This window comes from Oncorhynchus masou, chromosome 15, assembly GCF_036934945.1.
Source record: "Oncorhynchus masou masou isolate Uvic2021 chromosome 15, UVic_Omas_1.1, whole genome shotgun sequence".
Taxonomy (NCBI): domain Eukaryota; kingdom Metazoa; phylum Chordata; class Actinopteri; order Salmoniformes; family Salmonidae; genus Oncorhynchus; species Oncorhynchus masou.
Genome location: NC_088226.1, coordinates 16168441 through 16194711, shown reverse-complemented (window position 1 = coordinate 16194711; position 26271 = coordinate 16168441). Strand labels below are relative to the sequence as shown.

Sequence of the window (26271 nt, the reverse complement as noted above, 5' to 3'; positions counted from 1 at the left end):
AAAGAAAATAAAACTAGAACGAGACCAATTCCCTCCTGGCTCTACTCTGAAGAGACCTTCAGCCAATGGGAACTCAATAGACATTTCTCACTGTATTCAAGCCTGGCAAGGAGAAAGAGAGAAGGTCTGCATCCCAAATGACACTGTATTCCCTAAGTAGTGCACTAGTTTTGATCAGGGCTAATATGGCTTTGGTCAAAAGTAGTGCACTGTGTAGGGAAGAGAGCATAATTTCCTAGGAACGTGAAGCATTTCGCCACGCTCGTATTAACATCTGCTAACCATGTGTATATGACAAATACAAATTTGATTTGATTTGGAACGCAATCAAGAACTTAATGAAATAACAAGAGCAACGGTGTTGCTGTTGGATGGAAGTGTCAGTGAGTCAGCCTGCCTCCAAACAGCTAGAACTATCTCTCCCTGTCGTTCTGTCCTCAGAGTGAAACCAAGTTTGTGTTGCCAGGGAAACCCAGGCCAAATTGGCAGTGACGACTGAGCAAAGGAGCCATTTTGTTTCATTGGCTGTTTTTCCTCCAGGCAAAACAGGAGGCATTTGGTGGCAATCAGAAGCTCATCCAGGGGTATTATGTGACAGATCAGCCAGTAACACCCACCCGATCACCACATAACGACTTACCGAGAGCCAGCAGAGAGTAGACGAGTGTGTACGTTGGTGTGAAGGTTGGAGAGATGAGAAATTGCTTACCTTGAAGACTGCCCCCCCCCCAAAAAGGAAAGCCACATGGACTTCTGATCACACATGTACTTTGATATGGCAAGCTAGTAATGTGTATGGTCAACATGAAGTGTTTAGGCTGTCGGGGTAGGACAGAGTTTTGATATTTAGAGTTGGTGCCTGTCACTCTGTCCCACTCATCCACCTGTGTTAGAAAGGGAGGAAGGGGCACCTGTTTCTGGCTGGATCCCCCTGAGAACCACAGATCCAGGGCCTGTCTGCCCGTCTTGTGACTGATCCGCCATCACAAGACCCAGACCAGCACTGCCTTTTTTCTTCCTTTCATTCTCCTGGCAATGTGACGCGAGGTCGTCCCCTGAACACTAACCCGTCCCTGAACACTAACCCGTTGCCTGAACACTAAACCATTGTCTGTGCAAAGATGGACACTTAAGCAAATTCCCGCGCCTAATTCCATTCGTTCTGCTTGGGATTCAATTGAATAGGTTTCACTAAGAAAATTACAGGGCCGTCAAAAGCGTTGTTTTCCCTCTCTGTCTCTCGTTAACTGACCAGGGTGTGTAGGGAGGAACAGCATACACAGTGGACTCTTTACACACACACACACGCACGCACGCACGCACGCACACACACACACACACACACACACACACACACACACACACACACACACACACACACACACACACACACACACACACACACACACACACACACACACACACACACACACACACACACACACACAGACTTTGGCACCAATTCCACTCTAGGTCTCAATAACATGCTCTTCTAGAGTGAAGAGGAATGTTGTCCTAAACACTGTGGAGTTCACATTACTATGTAGTCCAGTATGATGTGTGTGTCCACGCCCAGAGTTCAACGTGAGGAGAGGGTGGGGCCACTAAATGTTGTTGAGATTTCCCAAAGGGAAGGAGGATACGCAAACCTCCTACTACTGTACATACTTGCACCATATTACATATTATTATTAAAGTGCACACAGGCACTTTCTCACAGTCATCCACACACTGACCACATTCGTGTGAACGGTGCGTAAGAGGTAAGCTCAAGAGCAACGCAAACATAGAGAGCTTGTCTTAGCATAACTCAAATGGAGAAGCTAACTCACCTCAGACCGTGCTTACTGTAAATTCTAACCTAAAAAGGCTAGGTTGTGGTTATAGGTGTGGGCCCTATGGTGCTAGCAATGATAACACTAGCTAGCACACGTGCTAATGCTAATCACGGAGAGATGTGAGGCCGCGCATGTCACGTCAGGGTTCCATGCGCTCTGCCCCGTGTCATTCTCTGTGCCTCCACTCTCCAAGCTGACCCTCTCCCACACCCTATCATTAGCCTGTGGTGCCTGTGGCTGACAAAGAATGGCATAAAACCATAAACTCAAGAATCCTTCGTTACCAAAGGGACGGTGAACAAGATCAACAAGTCGGGCATGATTGAGCAATGTTTCTTGCTCTGTTATTGTGCAAATCCTCCATGAGGCTTACATGAGTGTGTGAGCATAGAACGGCATTGGGCGTGTGTCTGTGTCTGCTATAAGATGACTCCGTGTTACGTAACATAGTGGTTTCCCCTTGCTCTGTGTAGCTGTGAACTCGCTGAGTGTTTTAGTATGCTTTCTCGTATGGCAGGTTCCTCTCTGTACCACGTATAGGATGCACATTTTTAGTGACTGGGTGAGTGAATTCAAAACACATCCTGTGTGAGAAGGCAGAACCTACGATTTCCTGAGTGAGAATTCACACAATGCTAACGCACACAGAGACACTAGCACACACATACACTCATTGTACACACAAACACAAACAGACATGTTCTCATAAAACCCATTGATAACCATGCACAAACAAACACATTCTTCCAAACACAAAACACATTGTAGAAAAATAAATACCAACTCAAATGTACAGACAGACACACCTGTGTGTGTGTGTGTGTGTGTGTGTGTGTGTGTGTGTGTGTGTGTGTGTGTGTGTGTGTGTGTGTGTGTGTGTGTGTGTGTGTGTGTGTGTGACCTTCTGTGGGTGGGTGTAGGGGCTTAAGCTGAATGGGGTCATAAGGCAAGGGTTGTGAGTGAGAGCGTATTCTGATTGGAGGGTGGGTTGGAGGTTGGAGCGGAGTGGAGGCTGCATGCCCTGGTTTTCCTGTGCTATCAGTGCAGCTGATCTGCGTCTGGGTATGATGCCAGCCAGCCAGCTAGGCCCAGAGAACAAACACAACCAGGACTCTCCTCTCCAACACAGCCCTTATTAGCATTCACTGAACTAGGGTAAGACCTACAGCACGGGGTAGTCAGACAGTGGGGAGTCATTGTAGACTGCTAAAGGATATGCTGAAATAGAGACGGGATTTGTCTGAAATTGTAGGATAAACTAGCAAAGTGATATTCTGTCTGTCTCTCATATTGAGTGATATCTTACATTCTTAGAAAAAAAGGTGCTTTCTAGAACCTAAAACGTTTTGGTTGTCCACATAGGAGAACTCTTTGAAGAACCCTTTTTGGTTCCAGGTAGAACCCCTTTGGGTTCAATGTAGAAACCTTGCAACAGAGGGTTCTACCTGGACCCAAAAAGGGTTCTACCTGGACCCAAAAAGGGTTCTCCTGTGGGGAAAGCTGAAATACCCGTCTGGGACCCTTTTTCTAAGAGTGTAGAGTGAGCAGGTAACATCAACATCTCTGTACTTTCTCCATACTCTGTCACCTCTATCTCTTCTCTTCCATTATCATCTTCACTCAATCTCCTTTCTTTTTCTTTCTTTCTTTCTTTCTTTCTTTCTTTCTTTCTTTCTTTCTTTCTTTCTTTCTTTCTGTCTTTCTGTCTTTCTGTCTTTCTTTCTTTCTTTCTTTCTTTCTGTCTCTCTGTCTTTCTTTCTTTCTCTCCTCTCCTCTCCTCTCCTCTCCTCTCCTCTCCTCTCCTCTCCTCTCCTCTCCTCTCCTCTCCTCTCCTCTCCTCTCCTCTCCTCTCCTCTCCTCTCCTCTCCTCTCCTCTCCTCTCTCTGTTGATACAGGGTAGTGTTAGTCAGACCACTCTGGCCCAGACCCAGTCAAGTGTGTATGTATGTGTGTGCACGCACGTGTGTTAATGTGTGTGTGTGTGTGTGTGTGTGTGTGTGTGTGTATATATTATTGGGCGTGGTGGCATGCAGGGCTGCTGGCCAGACCTAATCCATAAACACAGGGTCCGGTTCAGGGAGAGGTCGCAGGAAAAGGCTCTTGGCCGGGTACAGTGGACCCCCCCCCCCCAAACACGTCCAAATGTCACTGCACTCCTTCCCTTGCCCTGTCCCTCTGGAGAAAACAAAGGGGGGAATGTATGCACTCGAGGTATCGAGCACTGATACGCCATGGTCATGAGGAACCTCCCCGGTCGGGGTCATGCGGAGGGGGGAGGAGGGGAGGTGGAGGATGGGAGGATGCAGATGTGCGAGTCCAGCGGACAGAGAGGGCGGGATGGTAGGAGAACAACATGCCATTGTTTGGGGAGAGGGGACGGGAACGGCCGGCCCACAGGCCCACGAGAGAGAGAGGCAACTGGGGTCAGTCAACGATTCCCGGGTTCACACACAGCCATGACACTGACACACCAGGGGAACCTCTTTATCTCTCTCTCTCTCTCTCTCTCTCTCTCTCTCTCTCTGAGTCTCTGTACTAAACTCTATGACAGAGGTACGGTTGAGGTTTACCTTTGAATTTGGTCTCCTTAGCTGAGGTCTCTTCTCTTGGGTACGAGGACAGACAAGGCCTATGTTAATAATCTCCAGAGAGCTAAAACATTGACAGTGATAATTATGCTGGAGAGAACATACAGTATCTTTCCTTGTCATGAGGTGGGTGGGGGGTGGTGCTGCTGCTGCAGGCAATGAGCTAGACACCTCTCTGCCTGGGTCCTCACAGTGGGAGCCAACAAGTTAGCAGCCTGTGGAAAACACCAGGCAGCACCACCATAGAGCCACATAGAGCCATAGACAGAGCTCTAGTAGTTTCTCATTCACCTGCATGGCTCTACGGCACCACAGGCCGATAAGAGGGAAGAAACCGAGTAACATTGATGAAGAGACTGATGACAGCCGAAGCAGAAGATTGCTCAACAAACAATGACTCTATGGTCAACACGATAAGAAGCTGGCTGTTGATCTATATATTGATTTACTGCCAGTAAAAATGACAGACAATTAAATCATATCTGTCTGGACATGCCCTGAGATTGGATATGAGAAATGGCTCCTTGTGTCCTCATGCAGTACCATCCACTGCTTTAATATACTAAAGCTGCAAAAACAGAGTCACTGAATCTTATTAAAAAGCGGTCTGTGTTCACTATTAAAGACATGCATCCGGACACACTGAAGTTCTGTACATATGTGTAAAACTGTAGGTTAGAGATATGATTCAAATAGCTGGTTGTGTTTTTAATCTCACCGGTGCAAGAGCAGGACAGGCAACCACTGACACACAACCACACTAATACAAAAACCCGCACGTACCATTACTGTGGTTGTGGTTGTGCACACACACACACACACACACACACGCACGCACGCACGCACGCACGCACGCACACACACACACACACACACACACACACACACACACACACACACACACACACACACACACACACACACACACACACACACACACACACACACACACACACACACACACACACACACACAATGTTTGATGTCTGACACTAATCTAGAGTTTAAAAACAGAGACGTGCTCTGACAGACTCTTAGGCTGCAGCATTGCCCAACACCGTCCACCGCCATGTGAGGGGGAGGAGGCCACATGACCCAACCAACCAGAGGTGTTAGTTAGGGACTAAACAAGGGTGGATGTGGACTAAGAAGGTCTTCACACTTACTAGAGGTTTGGAAAAAATACCCCCGGCTACATATATGCTGCAATGTAAACTTGCGAACTTGTCACGTCTCGACCGGAGGTAGAGCACGACACTTGCCTGACAGTTGCCCCCTCTAAGAAGGGCAGTGTAAACAGAATTGTCTCGTTAAGCCAACACTCTTACAGTAAACATTTTAATAGCATACCAATGTTTTTGAAACAGCTGAAGTGTCCAGACATTTTCCTTATTTTCTTTTAATTGTTTTATTGAATTTGTACCTAAAATTGTAGTAGCAGCCTGTTGTCGCCAAAGCTTTATATCTCAACAGTGTATTTTTGTTGTTGTTGCTTGACTGCACTGAGGTCCAGGCAAGAAGCTATTCCCTAGGAAATGATCAACGTTTTCAGTCGCAATTTGCTTTTACCTCATATAATGACTTCCATGATATTGATCAAATGAAGCCTGGTTTGTTCTAAGGTACAGTGCCTTGCGAAAGTATTCGGCCCCCTTGAACTTTGCAACCTTTTTCCACATTTCAGGCTTCAAACATAAAGATATAAAACTGTATTTTTTTGTGAAGAATCAACAACAAGTGGGACACAATCATGAAGTGGAACGACATTTATTGGATATTTCAAACTTTTTTAACAAATCAAAAACTGACAAATTGGGCATGCAAAATTATTCAGCCCCCTTAAGTTAATACTTTGTTGCGCCACCTTTTGCTGCGATTACAGCTGTAAGTCGCTTGGGGTATGTCTCTATCAGTTTTGCACATCGAGAGACTGAAATTTTTTCCCATTCCTCCTTGCAAAACAGCTCGAGCTCAGTGAGGTTGGATGGAGAGCATTTGTGAACAGCAGTTTTCAGTTCTTTCCACAGATTCTCGATTGGATTCAGGTCTGGACTTTGACTTGGCCATTCTAACACCTGGATATGTTTATTTTTGAACCATTCCATTGTAGATTTTGCTTTATGTTTTGGATCATTGTCTTGTTGGAAGACAAATCTCCGTCCCAGTCTCAGGTCTTTTGCAGACTCCATCAGGTTTTCTTCCAGAATGGTCCTGTATTTGGCTCCATCCATCTTCCCATCAATTTTAACCATCTTCCCTGTCCCTGCTGAAGAAAAGCAGGCCCAAACCATGATGCTGCCACCACCATGTTTGACAGTGGGGATGGTGTGTTCAGGGTTATGAGCTGTGTTGCTTTTACGCCAAACATAGCGTTTTGCATTATTGCCAAAAAGTTCAATTTTGGTTTCATCTGACCAGAGCACCTTCTTCCACATGTTTGGTGTGTCTCCCAGGTGGCTTGTGGCAAACTTTAAACAACACTTTTTATGGATATCTTTAAGAAATGGCTTTCTTCTTGCCACTCTTCCATAAAGGCCAGATTTGTGCAATATACGACTGATTGTTGTCCTATGGACAGAGTCTCCCACCTCAGCTGTAGATCTCTGCAGTTCATCCAGAGTGATCATGGGCCTCTTGGCTGCATCTCTGATCAGTCTTCTCCTTGTATGAGCTGAAAGTTTAGAGGGACGGCCAGGTCTTGGTAGATTTGCAGTGGTCTGATACTCCTTCCATTTCAATATTATCGCTTGCACAGTGCTCCTTGGGATGTTTAAAGCTTGGGAAATCTTTTTGTATCCAAATCCGGCTTTAAACTTCTTCACAACAGTATCTCGGACCTGCCTGGTGTGTTCCTTGTTCTTCATGATGCTCTCTGCGCTTTTAACGGACCTCTGAGACTATCACAGTGCAGGTGCATTTATACGGAGACTTGATTACACACAGGTGGATTGTATTTATCATCATTAGTCATTTAGGTCAACATTGGATCATTCAGAGATCCTCACTGAACTTCTGGAGAGAGTTTGCTGCACTGAAAGTAAAGGGGCTGAATAATTTTGCACGCCCAATTTTTCAGTTTTTGATTTGTTAAAAAAGTTTGAAATATCCAATAAATGTCGTTCCACTTCATGATTGTGTCCCACTTGTTGTTGATTCTTCACAACAAAAATACAGTTTTATATCTTTATGTTTGAAGCCTGAAATGTGGCATAAGGTCGCAAAGTTCAAGGGGGCCGAATACTTTCGCAAGGCACTGTACCTTTAATATGGTAGTTAGGAGCTCTAAGACTTACACTATCTAGCTATGGTTCAGCTAATCGTCAGCATATAGTAGCTACAGACAGCATGTTTATGTGAGAATGCAGAAATTATTTTGTTTCGCTAGCTAGCTTGCTAGCTAATGTTGCCTAGCTAACTGTGTAGCCTATATTATAATATGAATGACACTGTATGATAACGTTACTATATTCGTATGGGAGGGGTAAACATTCATTATTGATATGCTAATGTTCCTTGAGTTAGCTGTGTTAGCTATTGTTAGCACTTTAATGTATACATGTCGCGGACATGAGTCGCTCATGGTCACGTGATGAAGTAGCCCCGCCTTTGAACTTCAAAACCAGTGTCTGCCCTCAGCCCAAGAGGGAATTTTCGCTTGGGTTGCAGTCCAAACACAAAATAGACAGCCCCTGGCCCTACTGTAAACCCTCAGCCCTTGAATGACGTTTTACATCATCACATCCGAGTGTACCTTAAATGTCCCTTGCCCAAGTGAGGGAGAGTGATGATCGGAGAGGCAACGTCCTTGGTGGAAATCTTGAAGTTGAGTTTTAAAACAACCAACCTAAAGCTATTAATGTACCTAGCAAGCTAACATAGCTAGCTAGCACTCCTGTCAGGTAGCGAGCTACAGTTACCCATAGCTGGCTAGCTGGTTTTATAGTTTGGTCATTTATTCCAATACATTCTGAATTCCCCAAAATATATTTATGAAGCTAGCTACATTTTATAGGCTCCTCACTACGAGACTAAGCCAATTTGAACATCATTCCCATTTGCCAAAGCTTAAATCAATGGCATCTATATATTTTTTTGCAAGCCAGCATCATCATTTTGTCTCACATGCCGAAAATGTAGCCATGTTGATGAAATTTGACACAGTTTGACACATGAACACAGTTTGCATTGAACTGTGGGTCATATCAATCCCACAAGTGATCAAAGTTCTCCACTTGCTCACTCAAGCTAAATCGAGGGCTTAGGGGGCAATGTTAGTGAACTGGACATCCACTTAAGATGGCAATCAAACTGCATCCTGTTTCGACGGGGATTCCCCTGAGGAAAAGCGCAAGGCCTGATGGGGTAAAAAAAAGAACGTGTTTGGACTGCAGGCTTGGTCTAATGGTCGAAGACGTTGGTTGATCCTGTGGGAAACCCGTGGTTGTAAGTGCTGAGAAAAGAGACATGCGATTCCTATTCTTATGAGTAAAAATAAAAGCTATGCATTAAGCCTCTTTAGTCATAAGAGTCACACCTAGTCGACAGATATTTAGCACACCTCATGAGCTGTCCTAACCCATTAAGAGTTACCAGCAGCTGTTTCGATAATAGAAAAATGTAGCGAGTCAGTGGTTCCTGTGACACATGCAATTGTTTTGGAGTTATTCAAATAATGTTTTGATAATTCTTTATAACCAACCCATAAATAATCGAAATATCCATGCAACAGCATCTCTTGTGTCGTTGACAATGATTTCACGAGGCTTATTTCACATCATATGCTTAAACACTTATAACAAATAGGCTAATAAATAAACAAATAAATGTTTTTATTTCGATTATTTAATTACCTACATTATGTTATTTCATAACATGAATAATGTTATGTTATTTGTATGCAACATTCTTTGCAACATTATCGGCAAGTGACTTGAGGCCGACTGTGCCAATGCGATTTCGAGTTGTTAAATGGGAGTGACAAGTGCGTTGATATAACGGTAATATTGTCAAAATTCAGCTTTCAACAACCATTAGAATTGGTTAAAAAAAGGTTATGCATGCCAAAATATAAGGTGAAAATTAAGAGAAGTGATCGTGTCAGGTTCAATTATATCAAACGTTTTCCCATTGTAACATTTGATTTACAGTCACATTCACCGTGGCTGTCTGAAGTGTGCTATAGAGTTAACAACGAGAGGTTATTCCTCATCATTTGCAACAATGTCATTGAGTGTCATTACTATCTTTCCTTTGCGGTTCCTCAAACTGTTGTGATTACCAGCTGAGATAAGCTTGTGAGCAGTGTCTTGTTAACATCATCCTAAAACACTCTGAGCTGGGAGCTATTTTTGGCTTAAAACCGGTTTTATCAGGATTCCTAGGATATTTTCTGAGATGCTTTGTGGATACGGGCCCCAGGTTTATATCCCTCGTGTTACAATGGCGCCCAACGTGGGGCGGTCTCTCAAAGGGGAGGAGGTCAAAGGGGGGTGAACGTAGCAGACATGAGTCGGTCATGGTCCCGTAATGAGGAAGCCCCTCCTGCAAACTTCCAAACCAGTGTCTGCCCTGAGTGCTCTCAGTCAAAGAGAGAATTTTGGTCTAAGACGTGGGAGACCCTGTTCATATCCCTTGTGTTACATACAGACAACAAAATAAACCCTTTCATTGTCTGCACATGCTTGTGGATTGTTGCATTATTCAAGGGTGTAATATGTTTTGGTTGCATTACTCAATATTGTAATATGTTTTAGAAGATAAATTGCTCGGATTGTTGAATACTTTTTGCTTACTAGCTAGTGGCTACTGTGATATTTACGGTAAATTTGAGCGGCGGACCAAGAATGTCGCATAGCCAACCACAACAAAAGGGAAGGGAAGGATGTAATGTGAATTGAAAAGTAGATCTCGTTCCCCACTCCGCTCCTCAGACTCTCCTTCATCTCTCATTGTGGGAATAGGGTTCTAAATGTGTGTACTCAAATGAAATGCATATGAAAGTAGCACCGCTGCTGCAGCTAGAGTACGTACTGCCTCTACGGTTACAAACACAATAACTGCATTTGCAACTAAATTGCCTTCACAAACAGTGAAGAAAATATACATCTATAGATTGTTTAATGACCCTGAGTGGGTGAGTGGGTGAGAGATTTAAAAAAGAAAGAAAGAGTAAGAATTCTTCTTCTTCTTCAGGCAAAGAGGCTGTTAGGCAAATGTTTCTATTATGGATTCAGTAAAATCCTTTGTTGTAATCCATGTGTCCTTACAGACAGGTGGGAGCCATGAGAAACCAGAGGTCCAGACCTGCGTAGACTGTGTCCGAAACTGGGTACAATTCCCAATATAGGTTCTGGTAAAGGGTAGTGCACTATATAGGGATTTGGGTGCCATTCGGGACTACACTACACTCTACCAGACCAAGGGGAACACTTAGTGTTGTACGCCCCCTCCTTCTATGGAAACCATACACTCGTACAGTGCACAAAACCCCAGGCGAACTGAGTTCCACTTTTACATCAAGTTTCCAAGGTCCAAGTTGGTGAATGACATCAGCTAAATAATAGGAATGAAAGCAAACACCTGTGAATTCCACGGTGACTTTTAACTGAGTGATTAGCCTGACTCATTAGCCTCTGCTAGCTCTGAAACACACTTGTGGATATTACAGTAGTACATGAATCTCTTACTTCATCTCGTAATGATTGTGTTCCATGTCAAGTGGCACACACACCTGCACTGAGTAGAGTGAAGTGGTTCCTAACATACACAGAAGGATAAATCATCTGTGCTTCTCATAGCCATATCTACCCACATACTGTCCCTAACACAGGGTTGTAGTGCTGCCGGAGCACGGGAAAGGGAAAGGGATGCCTAGTCAGTTGCACAACTGAATGCATACAACCGAAATGTGTCTTCTGCATTTAACCCAACCCCCATGAATCAGAGATTTGAGAATACACAGAGCTGGTAAAACTTTTTATTGGAAAAATATTTCAATATATTCTAAATAAATTAAATTGAATTACAACAAGAATTCCACTAAAAACGATAGAATGACAAACCAAATACTGTAAATACGGTTGAAGTCGGAGGTTTGCATACACCTTAGTCAAATACATTTAAACTTTTTTTTTTCTTTTTTCTTTTTACAATTCCTGACATTTAATCATAGTAAAAATTCCATGTCTTAGGTAAGTTTGGATCACCCGTTTATTTTAAGAATTTGAAATGTCAGAATAATAGTAGAGAGAATGATTTCTTTCAGTTTTTATCTCTTTCATCACATTCCAAGTGGGTCAGAAGTTTACATACGCTCAATTAGTATTTGGTAGCATTCCCTTTAAATTGTTCAACTTGGGTCAAACGTTACGGGTAGCCTTCCACAAGCTTCCCACAATAAGTTGGGTGAATTTTGGCCCATTCCTCCTGACAGAGCTGGTGTAACTGAGTCAGTTTTGTAGGCCTCCTTGTTCTCACACGCTTTTTCAGTTCTGCCCACAAATGTTATATAGGATTGAGGTCAGGGCTTTGTGATGGCCACTCCAATACCTTGACTTTGTTGTCCTTAAGCCATTTTGCCACAACTTGGAATTATGCTTGGGGTCATTGTCCATTTGGAAGACTCATTTGCGATCAAGCTTTAACTTCCTGATTTCTTCAGATGTTGCTTCAATATATCCACATAATTTTCCTGATGCCATCTATTTTGTGAAGTGCACCAGTCCCTCCTGCAGCAAAGCACCCCCACAACATGATGCACCCCCATGATGCACCCCCATGCTTCACGGTTGGGATGGTGTTCTTTGACTTGCAAGTCTCCCCCTTTTTCCTCCAAACATAACAATGGTCATTATGGCCAAACAGTTATATTTTTGTTTCATCAGACCAGAGGACATTTCTCCAAAAATTCCCATCTTTGTCCCCATGTGCAGTTGCAAACCGTAGTCTGGCTTTTTTATGGCGGTTTTGGAGCAGTGACTTCTTCCTTGCTGAGCGGCCTTTCAGGTTATGTCGATATAGGACTCGTTTTACTGTGGATAAAGATACTTTTGAACCTGTTTCCTCCAGCATCTTCACAAGGTCCTTTGCTGGTGTTCTGGGATTGATTTGCACTTTTCTCACCAAAGCACGGTCATCTCTCGGAGACAGAACGAGTTTGCTTCCTGAGCGGTATGACGGCTGCGTCTTTCTACTTGCGTGCTATTGTTCGTACAGACGAATGTGGTACCTTCAGTCGTTTGCAAATTGCTCCCAAGGATGAACCAGACTTGTGGAGGTCTTGGCTGATTTTTATTTTATTTTCCAATGGTCAGGCAAAGAGGGACTGAGTTTGAAGGTGGGCCTTGAAATACATCCACCGGTTTACATCAAATTGACTCAAATGATGTCAATTAGCCTATCAGAAGCTTCTAAAGCCATCAAATTGTTTTCTGGAATTTTCCAAGTTGTTTAAAGGCACAGTCAACTTAGTGTATGTAAACTTCTGACTCACTGGCATTGTGATGCATTGAATTATAAGGGAAATAATCTGACTGTAAAACATTTTTGGAAAAATTACTTGTGTCATGCACTAAGTAGATGTCCTAACCGACTTGCCAAAACTATAGTTTGTTAACAAGACATTTGTGGAGTGGTTGAAAAATGAGTTTTAATGACTCCAACCCAAGTGTATGTAAACTTCTGACTTCAACTGTATGTATAGCACTTTGGCCAATCAGAACGTTGAACATACAGTAGATATAACTCAATCCCGGCAGCTCAGCGTAATTTGACAGGGGGTTACACCGAGATGTAGGATCCAAATTTACTGTATGTCTGCAATGACGTTCATAAACCTCCACGGACCTCCTCTTGCGCAGTGGAACCCAAGATGATGTGACCACTTGGTTACGGTGACACCGTTCCGCCCAGGACACCCAAACCAGAGTTGCCACCGCAAAGCCCAAGGAGCCTGACCCACTCTGGAAGTTGTTGTAGCCCTGCTTGGGATATTTAGACTATATTGGCTTTTGGTTGAGACCGACGCAGCTCTAGCTTGGTATGTCAGGGTGGGCAATTATAAATGTGAATTGGGCCAAGTTGGAGGTAATAATGCATTTAGGTCATAGTTTATTGAGATGCATGAATACACAACACCAAAAGCTTGATTTTTATGGTTGTTTTAAATTTAATTTCCTGCATTTCTACGTAGTAATAAATTCTATGAATGGTTCACCTCTCTGTTTTCTTTTATTCTGTAATATGGTATATTGTAGAGGTCGACCGATTAGGATTTTTCAATGCCTATACCGATACCGATTATTGGAGGACCAAAAAAAGCTGATACCGATTAATTGGCCGATTAATTTTATTTATTTGTAATAATGACAATTACAACAATACTGAATGAACACTTATTTTAACTTAATATAATACATCAATAAAATCAATTTAAATAAATAATGAAACATATTCAATTTGGTTTAAATAATGCAAAAACGAAGTGTTGGAGAAGAAAGTAAAAGTGCAATATGTGCCATGTAAGAAAGCTAACGTTTCAGTTCCTTGCTCAGAACATGAGAACATATGAAAGCTGGTGGTTCCTTTAACATGAGTCTTCAATATTCCCAGGTAAGAAGTTTTAAGTTGTAGTTATTATAGGAATTATAGGACTATTTCCCTCTATACCATTTGTATTTCATTAACCTTTGACTATTGGATGTTCTTATAGGCACTTTAGTATTGCCAGTGTAACAGTATAGCTTCCGTCCCTCTCCTCGCTCCTCCCTGGGCTCGAACCAGGAACACATCGACAACAGCCACCCTCGAGGCAGCGTTACCCATGTAGAGCAAGGGGAACAACCACTCCAATTCTCAGAGCAAGTGACGTTTGAAACGCTATTAGCGCGCACCCCGCTAACTAGCTAGCCATTTCACATCAGTTACACAGCCTTATCTCGGGAGTTGATAGGCTTGAAGTCATAAACAGCGCAATGCTTGACGCACAACGAAGAGCTGCTGGCAAAACGCACAAAAGTGCTGTTTGAATGAATGCGTACGAGCCTGCTGCTGCCTACCACCACTCAGTCAGATACTTGTATGCTTGTATGCTCAGTCAGATTATATGCAATGCAGGACACGCTAGATAAACTAGTAATATCATCAACCATGTGTAGTTAACTAGTGATTATGATTGATTGATTGATTGTTTTTTATAAGATAAGTTTAATGCTAGCTAGCAACTTACCTTGTCTTACTGCATTCGCGTAACAGGCAGTCTCTTTGTGGAGTGCAACGAGAGAGAGGCAGGTCGTTATTGCATTGGACTAGTTAACTGTAAGGTTGCAAGATTGGATCCCCCGAGCTGACAAGGTGAAAGTCTGTCGTTCTGCCCCTGAATGAGGCAGTTAACCCCCCGTTCCTAGGCCATCGTGGAAAATAAGAATGTGTTCTTAACTGACTTGCCTAGTTAAATAAAAATTAAATAAAGGTGTAAACAAAAAAAACAAAAAAACTCGTCCAAATATACCGATTTCCGATTGTTATGAAAACTTGAAATCGGCCCCAATTAATTGGCCATTCCGATTAATCGGTCAACCTCTAGTATATTGTAACCATGTGTTCAAGCTAATCAAATCAACATTGATTTATGATACAGCATAGTGTTAGCTACACAATATCATGAAATGCCTACTCGCGACAAAAGCTCTCCTCACAAACAGTGCTATATGTATTTATATTTAGATTAGGCTCTTGCCTACAAATAGCTATCCCACATAGTCATAGGCTTATTAGGTTATACTGCAAATTATTGTTGTCTGTACCTGAACTGGCCGAATGACAGAACTGTCCTTCAGCAACACAAGTTGGTTCAACTTCTTTAACATCATTACGCGATTCTGGCGCTGTCCTTTTAGCACCCGGAAGGGCTGTCCATATTACCTACGCCTAATAGTCCTGGTCGTCACTTGTTATTATTACAAATAAGATATTAGCACTTCTCACAATGATGCTTGGATAAAAGCTGAATCAATGTCTCACAAGATCACATAATGATTCATTTGCATTTTACTGACACAGACGCAGATGCAGTTTGGACGTTTCACCGGTAAAACGTGAAGAATTATCATTCACGATTGACAGTGATGATGGCCTATTTTGAAATTAGGTATGCCCATCTTGGTGTTTGAGGGTATTATAAATAGAACATTATGTGGGCATACCAGTAGGCAGAAGTTGCAATTGGAGGATGCATTTTATACATAGGCCTATTCTACAATGACATTCAATAGGCTACATCTGTCGGTACAAACTTTGATTGAGGAAATGATGACGTGATTTTAATGTGTTGACACATAACAGATGCACGCTGCACACATGCATGTACTGTATGCACAGGAAGAATAAAAAGTAACTGTCTTCCATTTTGACCAGCTGGCCTTGTCCTTGACACACAACGGAGACACTCACTCTCTTACGCTCAAAAACACTCAAAACCTCAACACACCCATACCCAGGTGCTTACGCCCCCTCACTCCCCCATTCCTCCACCCATACAGTGCACTCTGACCCCCAAAGCCAGGTGACAGGTGCTCCTCCAACCCCAACTCTCACCACTTCTCTGCTCTACTCAGTACTGACACACACAGGGTTGGATCTTAAGTGGTATTTGCAATACTCTTACATAGTATCTACAATATCACTCCTTCTCGTAATTCACATAGTTATAATACACAATCATAGACAGGAGCTATGGAACAATACAGATTGATGCATTTCCTTGGGTTCATAGTACACAACATTCTTGACCTGGACTGGACTATGGGTTTAGCACTACCATTCAAGACTTATCACTGTGTTTTCCCAAAGCATGTATTCATATTGTATTCAGGAATGTATTCATATATGTATTCATATTGTTCCTTTGAATGACAGAGACCCCCCTGCTGGCCTGCAGGTGTAAACGTATGCAATAAGGCCAGAGGAGGTGTGGTATATGGCCAATATACCACGGCTAAGGGCGACACAACACGGAGTTCCTGGACACAGCCCTTAACCGTGGTATATTGGCCATATATCGCAAACCCCCGAGAAGTCTTATTGCTATTATAAACTAGTTACCAATGTAATTAGAGCAGTAAAACTAAAAATGTTGTCATACCTGTGGTATACGGTCTGATATACCATGCCTTTCAGCCAATCAGAATTCAGGGCTCAAACCACCCAGTTTATAATAAGAAATAAGTGTGTCACTGGATTACAATTACAATAGTACTTACTCTAATTCTATGGGTCACTCATGATTTAATTTTATGGGATGTGTGTCTTGTTCTATGTTATCTCCCTCTACTAGTGATGGCGATTGGTTCCTACTTACACAGTGTTTATGGTGATTGGTTCCTACCTGCAGCAGAGTGAATGAGGATGCTCTGGTTGGGCCTCAGGTTGCCAAAGTCAAACAGCATCATATAGGCGGTGATGTAGTTGACGGGGAGGGCGGCGGCTTCCTCAAAAGTCATTCCCTCTGGGATGAGGAATGTGTGGGTAGCGGGCACCACAGCCACCTCCTGCCACAGCCCACAGCGGTTCAGCACCAGCACCTTGTCACCCACCTGCATGGACGGGAAAGAGTCATGGCTTACTATAAGGTTGCAAAATCCCAGTACATTTCTGACAATTCCTAGGGTTTCCAAGAATCCTGTTTGGAAGATTCACAGAATCAGGAGGGAATAGGCAGGATATCCTGGATCCAAACAGGATTTGGAGAAAACCTGGGAATGTGGGTAAAGTTAGTGGGATTTTGCAACCCTAACTAGTGTATATCTACTGTAGACATGTCATTTAGTTCACAAGTTACAAGTGGCTATGTTTATGGAAAGCAAGGGATCAGCTGTTTTGTGGTTTGGTGTTGGGGGGAATTTTACAAATCTAAGGTTCACAATGCAAATACTGTGGAGGTCAGGTTAGTTATTTTGTCATTAGTTGTTTGTTATATAGGACCACACACTGTGACAACAGTCAACATCATAACATGATGTGGCATTAGCCCCCACTGCTACTCCTCTCTCTCTGACAATTATCACCTCCCTCCTTATCACCCCAACCCCCCTCCTCTCCCTTGCTTGTCATTTTGTGTGCCGTGTCCCCATTCGGGCTTTATCAGAGCAGCAGGAACCTCCGACCCTCTCCTGTCTGTCCAGGAGGAAGAGCCCCATTGTAAACATCCCCCCCTGCCGAGGGACTGGCCAATCGGGGAGGGAAACACCATGGACACAGGAAACAGAGCCCACCACTGCATTCTAACATTCTTCCTGTTTTCTTCCTCCTCCACCCCACCTCTACATCCATCTGACTCCTTCCTTCCCTCGTTCTACTCCTCTCCCTTTCCCTCAACCTGTCACTTTTCCGCGCTGTCTCTCCCTCTTACTCCTTCAGTATCTCTTCTGATTGTCTCTCTCTCTGTCTCACTCTGTCTTGTACAGTATCTCCTTTACCCCGGCTTTTTTTAAATCTCCCTCCCTCCTCCCGTCACCCTTTCTCTCCACTTCCCTCCATGGGCCCTGTGCGAGGAGTTGCCCGTTTCCCCTCATCCTCATCAGTGAGACAGGACAATGGGTCCCATCTTCTCCCCTGGCCACTCTCCACTCATCAGCGGCCCTGCCAGATTCTTCTCCATGGTTGAGCACAAGACAAGCTCTCTCCTCCTGGGAACAAACCCACTCCTCCCGCCCCAGCCTCCCCACCATCCTCCCGCCCGCCCGGGCCTCTCTAATGGTCTGGAGGGAGCGATGCGCCTCGCTGTCTGTCTATCCACTCCAATTAGAGAGATCTCCCTCTTCCCTCTCATTCACTCTCCCTCTCTTTATATCCCCGTCTCAAGCTGATGCGTTTTGAGTCCTTCCTCTTTCTCTCTTTCACTCCTTTTCTATCAGTCTTCATCTTTCACTCTCTCTTTCTTTCACTCTGCCTGTCCTTCTCTCCATCTCCCTGTGTCTGTGGTGAAACTCATTGCCCTTAGTTTGTTAATTGGAGCTCCAGTATGGCAGGTAGGATCAATAGGCGGAGGCGTTGGAGCCCAGCACGAAACACGCTGATGACTCAACCCTCACATTCAACTACATCGGCAAGTATTGTGTGCCCATGTGAGGCATGTGAGTCACCATCACACAAACACACGCACACACACACACACACACACACACACACACACACACACACACACACACACACACACACACACACACACACACACACACACACACACACACACACACACACACACACACACACACACACACACACACACACACACTCTTGGCCAAAGTCCTCATTGTGACTTGTCTATCACAGCACTTGTTACTGTGTGACCCCCCTCCTAATTCTCTTATGCCCCCCACCCTCCTGACTCTCCAGCCTCCAATGAAGTCACCACACAGTGTATGAGGGGGAGCTTCTCAAAGAGCCTTGTAGTCAGCTGCTGTATACCACTGGTCTTTATCAACTAGTGATTCAGGTTTGGGGGTATGTGGGCTACAAGTCAGAGGTTATGTGGTTTGACAAGCTCATCAACTTTTGCCCCCAATTGGTTAGATCATGGATTCTAGTCTCAACTGGAGGAGTAGCTATGAACTCCGTATGGATCCTTAATTTTCTCATGGAGCCTAGGTTATACTAAAGGACAAAGGACAATGTATTCATCCTACTGTGTTGTGTCAGCAGTGTTGTCGTCGAACATTGTTAAGCGTAAATCATAGAGGTCCCATTGTGACATAGCTACACGGCTCTGAGAACACCATCCACGGTTGACACACAGAGGCTAAATGCACACTTCCCCATAATTCCCAGCGAACGCGTCTCCGGCACGCTTCCTCTATTCATTTGAATGTGTTGACAGTTGGAGAAATTGCTTGAGCTGTGTTGGAACTTCCAGAGTCTGAAAGGTCAACGGTCCAATATTCTAGAACAACCACTGTGCGTACGCCGACACGTTTTGGACTCTGATAAACCCTTCAGTCTGCTGATGTGTGAACCGTGTGAGACTGAGAGGGTCATCCATGGAGCATTATATGTGTCAGGATCACGGCCCCGCCCTGTTCACGGATGGAACCTACCTTGAGTTTGACCTATAATCTGTGCTTTCTACCTGCTCTTTCTACCACTGCAGCCGTTACCATGACAACGGTACCGCGACAGCAAGTCTTGTTACTGATGGGCTAGAACTGTTTACGGTAACAAAGTTGGAGACATACAGACGTCGTATTTCTGAGTTGTCTTTCTTGGTCCCTCTCGGTTCTGTTGAGTTTTTTTGAGTGTGTGTGCTTTCGGCAGTGTTATAATTAGGCAATAAGGCCCGAGAGAGTGTGGTAAATGGCCAATATACCATGGCTAAGAGCTGTTCTTAAGCACAACGCAGCGCGGAGTGCCTGGACACAGCCCTTAGCCGTGGTATATTGGCCATATACTACAAACCCCCGAGATGTCTTATTGCTGTTAGAAACTGGTTACCAATGCAACTAGAGCAGAAAAACACATGTTTTGTCAGACCCATGGTTTTGCTCAACATTCAGGGCTCGAACCACCCAGGTTATAATAGTTGTTATAAACTGGATGGTTTGAGCTCTGAATGCAGAATGGCTGACAGCCATGGTATATCAGACCGTGTACCACAGGTATGACAAAACATTTATTTATACTGCTCTAACTACGCTGGTAACCAGTTTCTAATAGCAATAAGGCACGTCGGGGTTTGTGGTATATGGCCTATATACCACGGCTAAGGACTGTATTCAGGCACTCCGCGTTGCATCGTGCATAAGAACAGCCCTTAGCCGTGGTATATTGGCCATATACCACACCTGCTTGGGCCTTATTGCTTAATTATAACAATGACGAAAGCACACACTCTCAAAAAACCGAGAGGGACCAAGAACGACAACTCAGAAATACGACGTCTGTTTGTCTCCAAGTTTCCAGGCGTCTGATTCTCTCCTCCCTTTTGTTGTTTAAGGCCGACTATCAAGACAGACTGTGCAAAACGCAAGCTACGAGTGTGCTTCCCATCTGTAGCGAAAAGGAGGACAAGAGGGACGGAACGGAGCGAGGTAGGAGGGACGGAGGAAATACCAGACTGACAATGTGGGCCGGAGGGAGATAATTGAGAACATATGGGTCAGGTCCTACCAGAGCTCAGCTAAAGCTTATACTCTCAAAAAAGGAAAGGGTTTAGTGAAAAAAAGTGCTGATCGAGGATTGTCAGTCATGAGTAATAGAGTGTAATTTGGGATATTTCCCTCTTTTTGTCACTTACTCGCTCTTTCCCCGCGCTGCTCGTGCGGTTATTCGGGGTGATGTCACTGTTGTATTACAGTTTTTCAGTTTTTCTGCTAAAACACAATTTCTGAAACCTCCATTTCCTGAAAACGTTCAACACAAAACCTCATCTTCAAGCACTATTTACGTAACCTCTGACTCCTCCTGCAAAATGAAACATTCGCCTCAAAACAGTTTTTACCTGTGTTCAAAATCCAACACTGCTCTCAAATCATAAACAAAGTTTACCAAAATGATATACACTCTCAAGCAGTCAGTAAACAATACACCGAAAAATAGAAAACACATTGTTCCAAAACATACAATTCTCAGGGAGAAGTACATTTTTAATTAAAAAAAATATTCATATTTTTCCGTCATTGTCCTTTGATGAAAGAAAACATGTTCTATCATAGTAGCTCAAAATTGATCAGAAATTACTCTGCTTTGCTCTTTGCAATTTTGTGTTTTGTTCTTCCTCCTCCTTGTACCCCTATTTTTACAGTACTGTACCCTGCATCTCACAATCTTGTCCTTTGTCTCTGTGATACTGCAATTCTTGTTCTTTGTTGATATGAACCTGCAACCAGTCAAAATCTATTGAGCAGTCAGTACTGTTAATAAATGGAAAGCACAATGTTCATGGCCATATAATGAATCCATTGTACAGTATACAGCCTACAATGCACTGTACTACAGTATCCATTCTCAGACTTTCTCCTTCCCACCTTCAACAACCTGTTTTCTCTCTGAACTGGCTTATGTTGGTTGTGTCGCATCATTTGAAACAGGTTAAATCAATTTTGAGTGGTTGAGTTCAATCAATGACATATGTTATCTATTTGTATTTGATTGTTGCCACTTGTGTTTACCAGTATGGATGACATGTGCATTAGAGTGCAGAATGTGTTTTGCGAATGAGAATGTGTTTAGAGTTTTGCTGAAAAGTCTAAGTGAGATCTGCAAATGGTGTTTTACCATGTGAAATGGTTTAAGATATTGACAACAGACTGTGTTTTACCATGTGAAATGGTTTAAGGTATTGACAACAGACTGTGTTTTACCATGTGAAATGGTTTAAGGTATTGACAACAGACTGTGTTTTACCATGTGAAATGGTTTAAGGTATTGACAACAGACTGCATAATTAGCTAAATGAGTCCAGGCAACTGAGAACTTTGTTCAGCCAATGGGTTTTAGTGTTTTAGCAATTGAGAAAAGCTGTAACCTACTTCTAGTCACTGTGTCACTGCAGACTCAGTGACAGCGTGTGTGTATGTATGCATTTGTCTGTGAGTCTATGTTTGTGTGTGTGTGTGTGAGAGAGAGAGAGAGAGAGAGAGAGAGAGAGAACAGAAGCCTCCCAAAAACAGTGACTGCAACTAAGGTCAGCACATTCTCTGTGAGCTCCCTCCTGCCAAAACACAGAGATCTCTATCCATTAGGAAGATTGGCTCTTAATTTAGGGAGTTGGAGTTGGGGGAAGGTAGGGGTAGTATGGGGACTGCAGAGTGTATGGGGACTGCAGTGTGTGTGTGTGTGTGTGTGTGTGTGTGTGTGTGTGTGTGTGTGTGTGTGTGTGTGTGTGTGTGTGTGTGTGTGTGTGTGTGTGTGTGTGTGTGTGTGTGTGTGTGTGTGTGTGTGTGTGTGTGTGTGTGTGTGTGTGTGTGTGTGTGTGTGTGTGTGTGTGTGTGTGTGTGTGACCTTCTAATCCAATCTGCATGAATAACAAAGTGCAGTGAGGCCTGGGAAGTATATAACAGGACATGGGTCATATCATATATTATGATGTCTAAGACCATTGTGCTGTCAAAGACCGACACAGAGCCAATAACTCTGGTATATAGACGCTTCTATATGCTCATCTTATCCCTACGGATGTTCAGGTCCAGTGGATTTCAGGGACACAACCACTCCCTACTGAGACAGAGGTGCACTGATCTTATTAGTGTACTTCCCAAAATACACCCTAATCTCTATATAGTGCACTACTTTTGACCAGGGCTTCTGGGCATTATATAAAGAATAGGGTTGGACTGATCTGGCACCTTCTCTTTCGTGCTTTAATGGCTCTTGCTGACATGGTTCAAATGCAACAAATGCAGAGTGTTCTTATTTTAATTAGTCTAGACCTGGGTCAATTTGTCTTCATGTCAATGGGTTTTGTAATTTTAGGTTAATCAATTGTTTAAGAGCAATAAAGGTTTACAGCAGGGTTATAAAATCAGAACATATGATTGGTGTTTTAAAAATAGCAATGAATATACATCAATTCTTTGTGCTTAGTGAACATTGTGGTTTTGTCATAGAGTTTGATCTGTGATGGTGTTCGGTCTCAGGTTCAAATAATATAGCAACAATATCTCTAGGCTACTATATGCCTAAATTGTCATATTGTTATAAAATGAACAGATTTAAAGGGTCGTTATGCACAATATGTTGCTATTAGCTCCATTGAAAGGATGTGGTTGGTGTTGCCATGCCGTCAGTAATATAACTGGCAGTAAAACATGACTCATCACACTATTCAAACAAGGAGAGGTAGCCTGGAATGATCAATGCATAGGCAATGTTAGTATCCTACAAGTAATGCTGATTATATGACAATGGAATTATGTGAAGACATAGGATAGATAAGCAGATAAGCAAAATAATACAGTCCTTTCAAAATATTCATAGTACGGAAATACACTGAGTGTACAAAACATTAAGAACACCTGCTTTACCCAAGACACAGACTGACCAGGTGAATCCATGTGAAAGCTAAGATCCCTTATTGATGTCACCTGTTAAATCCACTTCAGTCAGTGTAGATGAAAGGGAGGAGTCAGGTTGAAGAAGGGTTTTTAAGCCTTGAGACAATTGAGACATGAATTGGGTATGTGTGCCATTCAGAGGGTGAAAGGGCAAGATAAAGATTTAAGTGCCTATGAATTGGGTATGGTAGTAAGTGCCAGGCGCACTTGTTTGTGTCAAGAACTGCAACTCTCCTGGGTTTTTCATGCTCAGAAGTTTCCCGTGTGTATCAAGAATGGTCCACCACCCAAAGTACATCCAGCCACCTTGACATAACTGTGGAAAGCATTAGAGTCAACATGGACCAGCATCCCTGTGGAACCCTTTCCACACCTTGCAGAGTCTATGCCCCCACGAACTGAGGCTGTGCTGAGGGCAAAGGGGGTTGCAACTCAATATTAGGAAGGTGTTCCTAATGTTTGGTATGCTCCGTGTATACCCTAAAAATAGATGCTGTTTAATGGGCGTGGTATGCAGAATATAGCAATATTAATTTCAAATCGATAAAAAATCAGAAGATTGAATGGTTGGTGATTTGTGACTTTCCCAAAGACATGTCTGTTGACAAAGATCGCGAGTAATAATTTAAATCTTCGGCTTCTCCTGGTCTTGCGCCTCGCCCTTTCCGTTCGCTTAGTGCGTGAGCCACTATCGCTCTCGGTAACAAAGGCAACGGTGTCACTACTGCGTGGAGTCGCACCCGCCCCACCACCTCCCTCCTATCCCCGAAACGGTGCTCCAAAGTGCCACATGCGGAATGTTTTTAAAAATGTTTAATTATCTCGTCTTTTCTATCCCCTAAACGTAGAGATAGCATTGTAATCTCTCCAAATCCACAGAACCGAGTGCTTACACGCATTTCAGCAGGTTAGCTGTCTAGCCGATGGCGCGACTCACAATTTGGAGCTGTCAATCTCCCGTGCGCAAAGCAACTCATTTGTTTTATTGTCGGTAGACGAGGGGCGCTGGCTTCATTGAACTCACTGCCAATTAAACAATTGGGTCCTTTGCTGGAAGCATAAACAAATGCACTCCTCGGCTTGTAACTTTCCACTCAGAAGATTGAGTGAGTATTCTGCTGCTATGCTCTCCATTTACGCACCAGTGGCTGGGCTAGCAATAACCCTCCAAAGCATTTAGCTGCGACATTAGGCTACATTATTCTTGTGGGCTGTCATTGTTCCAACTCTCTGGTCATTTTGAGACTTTGGACAAATAGACAGTCATATTCTGAAATCAGATTACATTCATATTCAAATGTATTGGTCTGGGCTTTTAGTGTTGAATGTGGTGATGATGATGGTGAAGCTGGTAATAGATGACTAACATGAACACATGTGAGACGGAATTGTCAATTCAAATCAATAGCAAAGACTGACACGCCCTAAATCAAACAGCATCCTGATATAAACCCAAATGCCTCAAGAAATGAGTTAAACAAATGTGCTTTCTTTGGAACAAAGTAGCCGCCAACATATTATTGTTCATGGAAATTGTCAAATGATCAGGTTTACTAGGCAATCATAGGAGTAAGCTAAATCATTTCTAAGACAGAGGCTTCAGAAGCAGGTGAAGCGAGAGAGATGGAGAGGAGAGAGCGGAGAGGATGTGGCGCGCTTACTTTTCTATCCGTCACCTCTTCTCCCACAGCCTCGATCTCCCCGGAGCACTCCATCCCTGGCGTGACAGGTGGGGACGGCAGCCGGTCGTACAGACCCTGCCGGGCCAGCAGGTCGGCAAAGTTCAGCCCGCATGCCTTGACCCGCACCATGACTTCTCCGGCCTTGAGTGCCGGCTTCCCCTTCTTCACCTGCAGTTTCACCTTATCATAGCCCCCGTAGCCGGAAAGGACCAGAGAGCGGTAGGTGAACTGCTCTTCCTCGGGGACCTTCTCGGTCGCCGCCGGTGTGGCTGCCGCCTCGGTGGAACTGACTGGTGGGGACTCCGGCTTGGACTCAGCTTTCGGCTCCTCGCTGGGTTTATTATCTTGCTTTGTTTCCTCGGCGTTTTGCTGCTGAGCAGGTGCATCATCGCCAGACATTGTGAAGAGTATTAGTAGACAGTGACAAGTCTTGAAATTAAACGTTCACTTTTATCCTCTTGTCTTTAGGAGCTTTGCTGTAATGAAGCGTTGATGAGTCCGATCTGAGTGAGTCAGGAGCAAAGAGAGAAGAAAAAACCTGATTCTCAGAGCTTCTTCAGCAGCCTTGCATGAGGACACAGACCCGAGTCAATGAGAGCTTCAGCTGAGGAAAGAGCAGGCTGCCTCGCAACGGTTACAGTGGCCAGAGGGTGTCAACTCCGCGCTCTGACAGTGTGTGTGAGTGGGACGAGAAGGAGGCAAGCTAGAAAACCCGGAGAGCGGAGTCACTGAGGAGGAGGAACGACAAGTGGATTTTATAGACAAACGGGCTGTGTCCGCCTATATACGTTTCGGCATAGCCAGGGGCGGGCTGGGACAAAAATTCAGCACTGTCATTTCACACCAGCCCACAACCCTGCGCAATAATGCTAATGCAAAATAACATAATTAACTATAGTACAGCATTTCTCAACCTTTACTGTACTGTCTGTGCTTCTTGTTCTTGTTCTCATCTATTGTCACTCTGTCTGTCTTTGCGTCTGTCTGTCACACCTACAGTGCCTTGCGAATGTATTCGGCCCCCTTCAACTTTGCGACCTTTTGCCACATTTCAGGCTTCAAACATAAAGATCTAAAACTGTATTTTTTTGTGAAGAATCAACAAGTGGGACACAACCAT

At 43.7% G+C, this 26271-nt stretch overlaps 1 protein-coding gene across 1 annotated transcript in view; it reads right to left on the bottom strand.

The window, feature by feature from the left end:
* Positions 1-25889, bottom strand: part of LOC135555750 (synaptic vesicle membrane protein VAT-1 homolog) — a 43642-nt gene extending 17753 nt beyond the window's left edge. Inside the window, exons 1-2 of the mRNA XM_064988448.1 lie at positions 25131-25889; positions 16809-17016 (exon numbers count right to left, since the gene is read on the bottom strand). Of these exons, the coding sequence (XP_064844520.1) occupies positions 16809-17016; positions 25131-25550 (628 nt within the window). The 5' untranslated portion in view covers positions 25551-25889. The remainder of the gene's footprint in view (positions 1-16808; positions 17017-25130) is intronic.
* Between the last annotated feature and the right edge of the window lie 382 nt (positions 25890-26271).